We start from the raw sequence: 6,000 nt of genomic DNA, 5'->3' as shown, positions 1-6,000 counted from the left end.
GGGGGGGGGGGGGGAACGGTGGGGAACTGAAGAAACGTCAAGATTAAAAACTAGAGGGAGAGAGAGAAAGCAAGCAGACCTAGCTTTGGAACTCAGTTCTCGGAGATGAAAAAAAAAAAGCAAAAGTTTTAGCTATACTGAGTCTGGAGAAATTTGATCAGTTAAAGATGAGCGGAACGTTAGCCCTTCTATTCAGACTTTCCTATATAAGCTCCTGAATGCTGGTGCTCTTTCGAACCTTCCTAAACCTGAAAAAGTAACCCATCTTCAAGACGGCAGACACGTCTTCCTCCCCACCTGTGAACATCGCTGTCACGTAAACTGTCTGCAGGGAACAGGGCAGCAAAATGTAGGCATTTGCTTTCTGTCGCTACAATTTACACTGTCAGAACAGCCCGCTGTACCCACAGACGGATGGACATTTTAAAAACCCCGAGTCCGTTTGTTCCCATCCAAACTTCTCAGCTACTGTCAGCAACGTCATTCGCATTTGTGATTTTAGTGTACTATTTTATGTTTCCGTAACCATCCTAGAAAAACACAGCAGCCTCGAAACGAGCGGTGGCTCACCAGGCCGCCGCGGGGCTGGGCATGAACGAGCCCTGGGGAGAGTGAGAAACAGACGCGACCAAGAGCAAAGAATCGCCACCGCCTCCTCCTCCCGACAGGCGACAGCTTGGACTCAGATGTTTCAAGCACGCATGCGTTGGGGGACTTCCCTGCACAAAGTCCCAGCTCCCTGCAAACCAACCCACTTAACGCCGTCACCAAACGAAACCGTCCCAACGCCGTAACCGATCGGAACGCAACGCGGCCGACGGGAGCGGGTCACTGAGCCCAACCGACGGGCGCTCGCATTCGATTCAGGGACCTAAGAACGACCGAGGACTTACGCCAAGCTCCGAAAGCCAACACCTGGTTGTGCAGTTAACCCAGCAGCGGGGCCCCTCTCCGATACCTCTGGTCACTGAAGCACCTTTGAGTTGTACGGATGTTAAGAATAAGCTCTGAACTATAGAAGTTATATGCATCTTTAAGAATCACATTTGGATGATTATAAAAAATTTTTTTTTCTATTTTACAACATAGGCCCAGCTACACTGAAAAAATTACAGCGCTTATTGAAATACATTTCATTTTAGAAACAGACCTACTAAAGAAGTCTATACAAAAAACTCTAAAATAATTTCTGTAGTAAAATAAAGAGTGCGTTAGGAGAGCTACACAAAGAAGAAGAGTTCGGTCTTTCTCTATAATGCTTGATATACTGGGAAACACGGCCGGCTCGACCCTGAGGCCAGCGCCAAAAGCTGAAAAGAATCGGTTACGATACACAGTGATACAATTAATGCTCCGGATTAATCTCACAGCCTTCCCGATTAGTACAAAGGAGACCGGGCCTTGTCCCCTCTTTGAGGAGAAGTCCGGGGTAGAAAAGCAAGCATACCTCATCGGCTGATACGAAATTAGAAAACTCCCCAAGTCTGGGTATCTGAAATGTATAAAAGTCACCAGAAAATGCAAGCAAATTGGGCTTTAGTTCGGTGGTTCCCCTGGTTTAGGTGGGCAGTCCCCTCCGCGAGCTCAGGGTGGTCTTGCCGCCGGTCCCCTCCTGCCAGCTGCGGGCACCTCACCAGCTCCCCGGCCGCCAGCTCGCACACGGGCACACGGCTCGCGGAGAACGCGCTTAAGGAGGCGGATGTCAGTGGTGCTGCGCGGCCCCGTTCTTCTCTGCCAGGTGCCGCAGAAAGGTGTCCTCGCCCTGGCCTCTGTGGTTTAAAGGCTCGCTCTTAAAGAGAGCTGGGGGAGGGGGGAGNCGGGTGCGGGTGGATGTGGAGGTGGGAGAAGGGGTGCGGGATGGGCCGGGGTGGCAGCGCGCTCACGGGGCTCATACTGATCGGAGGCGTGGGGGTTGTGGGCGTGGTCACCACCGAAGGGACGGGGGTGGCCGGGGAGGTCGTGAGGGGGATCTGGACGGCGGGCGGCACGTTCACGGGGCTGGTCACCCGGAAGCACTTCTCCTTGTGGGCCTTAAGCATGTTGGAGAAGCGGAACCGCTGGCCACACACGTCACACGGATAGGGCTTCTCGCCTGTGTGAGTTCTGCGGTGCCTCTTCATGTTGGGGCGGCTGGTGAAGCTTTTGCCGCAGATTTCACAGATAAAGGGTTTCTCTCCTGAGATGAACAGAGACACAAAAAGATGATTAACACACGAGGCGGCAATGACGGGCTCACGCTGCTCCCCGTGCTGAGCGAGGAGGGGGCCACTGCTCTCCCCGACAGCACGTTCTATCCTGAGAGTCGTGGGAGAGCCTCCCGAAGCTGGGACTCAAGAGTAAGAGCGGACAGGAGTAAAACCTGCATACAACCTAACCAACGTGGCTTGGTTAAAAACCACTACCACCAAAATCTACGGTCATGACCTTCACATTCGACGTGAAGGACCGTTTAAACGGTTTTCCTGTGCCCAAAGCAGCTAAGACCGTGGATGCATCTCTGCCTCTTAAGTTGACGCAAGTTGGTCTGCTAGCAATTTCTGACTTCCCGCCAGAAGGCAGGCTGCTGCACACATCCTGTGCAGCCAGTACGTCTCTGTGCATTGACTCGCACAAGTCCTCGGCACGCGGCTCACTGGCGGGCACCGGACTCGGAAAATACTGGATGGCCCGCCCCACCCTGGGCCTCTCACGCTGCCGTGGCTCCTGGGGGAGAGCTGCTGGCACTTCTGCGGGCCACTTCTTCATCACGTGGGGCCAGCCGGCCCCGCCGAAGAGCACACGGCATTCCGGGCGCCAGCCTGCTAAATGCCCCCAGAGATTCTGACGGTCAAAACCGTCGCTACATCATTGCCAAGTGTCCATGCATGCGGGGGAAGGGGCGCTGAGAGCGGGCTCCCAGCCTGGATGAGAAGCACGGGGCCGATGAGCCAAGAAGGAAACAAAAATCCCGAACCGTAAAGGCACTAAGTAGGGGGAAATGAGGGCTTCGTTTTTAGGGTTCCCAGCTTTCCTCTGGACGCCGACACAGTTCCATGCTGTCTGCCTGCCTCTCTATCCAGGCCAGAGGGGGAAACGAAACAGTGTTTGAACACATACATCCGCGAATCACTTCCTACGGATGCCGGGCTGAGAACCTGTGTACGTGTGCTCGCATGTGGCAGTTCCTTCACCAATTCTCAGAGTCCGTAGCTTGTAGCTTAACCCCTCCTCCAGGTGTGTTCTCGCCTCAGGTACCGCTCCCTTTCGTCCTCGGCCTACTCTGCACAAACAATAGCGATCGCACAGGGAGCCTGGTACCGTCCTAACGGCCTTACACCTGTGAACTCTGGTGGTCCTCGCAGGGACGGACCCAGAGGAGGTGGCTGTGTGGTCATTCCTGTTTTACTGATAAGCAAAGTAAGAAATCTGCCCGGGGTTCTACAGCTAGAGGAGGGCCTGGACTTAAAACCCTGCAGTCTGGTTCCAGAATGTGCTTTCGACACGGGGAACACACCTCGAAGCCCTGGGCACCCCTGCACATGCGGAGGAATGCCAGTTTCCTCCTGTTCTCCCCTCTGGGACCCCTCCACCTCTTCATCCATATCGCAGTCCTTATTCCTTTTTTTTTTTTTTTAATTTTTTTAACGTTTTATTTATTTCTGACAGAGAGAGAGAGAGAGACACAGCATGAACAAGGGAAGATCAGAGAGAGAAGGAGACGCAGAATCAGAAGCAGGTTCCAGGCGCTGAGCTGTCAGCACAGAGACCGACACGGGGCTCGAACTCACGAACCATGTGATCATGACCTGAGCCGAAGTCAGACGCTTAACCGACTGAGCCACCCAGGCGCCCTCGCAGTCCTTATTCCTTATCTCTGCCTTTGAAAACGACATCTCCCACTGCCCTCCTTCGGTGAGAGCCGGAATTCTTGCTTCCTCAAGAGAGCGGGTGGTACAGTCGGGAGGGATCGGTTTGGTCGGTTTGGTCAGTAATCACCAGGACTAGTGTCTGACATCCTATTTCTCTTATCTTTCAGCTTCTCCTTAGTCAGCTGCTGCCCCCGCTAGGCTCTTCCCTGTGGTTCACGTTCAGCTTTCTGGATAAGNGGAGGGTCAGAGAGAGGGAGTCACAGACTGAAACAGGCTCCAGGCTCTGAGCTGGCAGTCAGCACAGAGCCTGACGTGGGGCTCAGGGCTCGAACCCATGAACCGCGAGATCATGACCTAAGCGAAAGTCGGACGCTCAACGGACTAAGCCACCCAGGCGCCCCTCCTTTCATTTTAATCCATTCCTCCAATTCCCTTAAAAACTTCAAATTCTCTGTTAAACGGGATTGATTCAATCAGTATGGCATGCCCATGTGAATGGAAAGCGCCATTAAAATACTACAAAAAATATAGAATTTGAATTACTAATGTGAGAATCCATAATCTGTTAAGTTTACAGTCTATTAAGTAAAAGGACCAACTGCAATGAAAATACACACACGGCATTACCCACTTTTGGTTAAAAACATCTATAGGAAAAAATATGGAAAGAACCACATCAAATGTCAGTGATTATCTGTAGGCGACAGGCCGATGAGTGACATTCCGGTTTTTATGCTTATGTGTGTATTCTGTTTCTCTCAAATAAACACGATTGACTTATATAATAAAATGTTTTGGAAGGGCACCTGTTTGATAAACCCTGGGGCCCCTCTCTCTTAAGACCCTCCAGAACTAGTCCTCACTCCCAAAAGCTGGATGGAAACAGAGCCGAAGGCCTCCCTCTTTGGACTACTGGTCTACACTAATGCTCTCCACCTGGCTCACGGGTCACTGATCAGGCACGCTGGGCCCCGCGCCGCAGACAGCGTCCCCTCACCGTACGCTTACTTTCTACTGTGTGCCCGTCCCGGATTGAACCCTGGCCCTCCCTAACCGTCTCTCACGTGAGTCTTCTAGGCTATGGTGATTTGTCATAGACAGGCCAAAAACTCTTAGGACCCACCTACTGCAAATCCGCAGGATCAACTTTCAATGGGTCCTTTTTATCGCTTAGGACCCTTCTGTTCATTTCTTGAAGTCCTGACACGTTTCCCACATTTGTCGTTCCAGACATGAGCCTACGGTCCCGCTTGCTTCTAACTCTCGTTACTCAACAGGCCCCACCTAACTGTGCTAAGGAGTGATGGGAAGGTGTCCTGAAGACCTCGAGGTAAGATGCAAATAGGGCTGAAATAAGGAAAAATCAAAAGGTACCACGTGTGATCGGCCACCCGCACAACGTCCCACTTGGGGGAAGAGCTGGTGGGGGAGTGGCTAGAGGGCACGCTAAAGCGAAGTCCACCCAGGCGAGGAGAAAGGTGTCTATCTCAACACAAATACATCCGAAGATAAGGCCTATTACACAGAAAGCCAGGCTGACTGGAAGCAGAACTGTAATGGGTCTGAAGGAAGTGCGTTCGAAATGAAGGCAGGAAAGAACAAGAATTCGGCTGGCAGCCGATGTCTTCTGCACGGTTAGAAGGAACAAGTGATCTGGTGTGCAGTCTGCTTAGTATGAATACCCTCGAGCAGCAGGAGAAACCCATGGATCTATATCACGGCCTACAAGCTCTCTCTTCAGCTTTAAACCCATTTTTTGCAAACTGCCTCCTGGGTATGTCCGCTTGCATGTCCTGCGGAGGTCTCGGAGCTAACAAGTGCAAGGGGCGCCCAGGGGGCTTGGTCGGCTGAGCGTCCGACATCGGCTCAGGTCATGATCTCATGGTTCGTGAGTTCGAGCTCCACGTCGGGCTCTGTGCTGACAGCTCGGAGCCTGGAGCCTGCCTCAAGTTCTGTGTCTCCATCTCTCTGCTCCTCTCTCACTCATGCTCTCTCTCTCTCTCTCAAAAATAAACATTAAAAAAAAAAAAACCCTAACAAGTGCAAAATTAAATTCATCATCTTGGCTAGCAAACCTGCCCCTCCACCCACTGTTCTCTATCTTGACAAATGGCACTCAAGACCCAAATCTGTGACCATCCCTGGATTCCTC

General features: G+C 52.1%; 1 protein-coding gene across 1 annotated transcript in view; it reads right to left on the bottom strand.

Annotated features, from left to right (window-relative positions):
* Positions 1-108: 108 nt before the first annotated feature.
* The window catches only part of ZNF652 (zinc finger protein 652), a 54,337-nt gene continuing 48,445 nt past the window's right edge, over positions 109-6,000 (bottom strand). Inside the window, exon 6 of the mRNA XM_077776849.1 lies at positions 109-2,176. Within this exon, the coding sequence (XP_077632975.1) occupies positions 1,791-2,176 (386 nt within the window). The 3' untranslated portion in view covers positions 109-1,790. The remainder of the gene's footprint in view (positions 2,177-6,000) is intronic.

Source organism: Crocuta crocuta, unplaced genomic scaffold (genome assembly GCF_008692635.1).
Source record: "Crocuta crocuta isolate KB4526 unplaced genomic scaffold, BGI_CrCroc_1.0 scaffold352, whole genome shotgun sequence".
In the NCBI taxonomy this organism is placed as follows: Eukaryota; Metazoa; Chordata; class Mammalia; order Carnivora; family Hyaenidae; genus Crocuta; species Crocuta crocuta.
The sequence above is the reverse complement of the archived record's forward strand: the minus strand, read 5'-3'. Positions and strand labels throughout refer to the sequence as shown.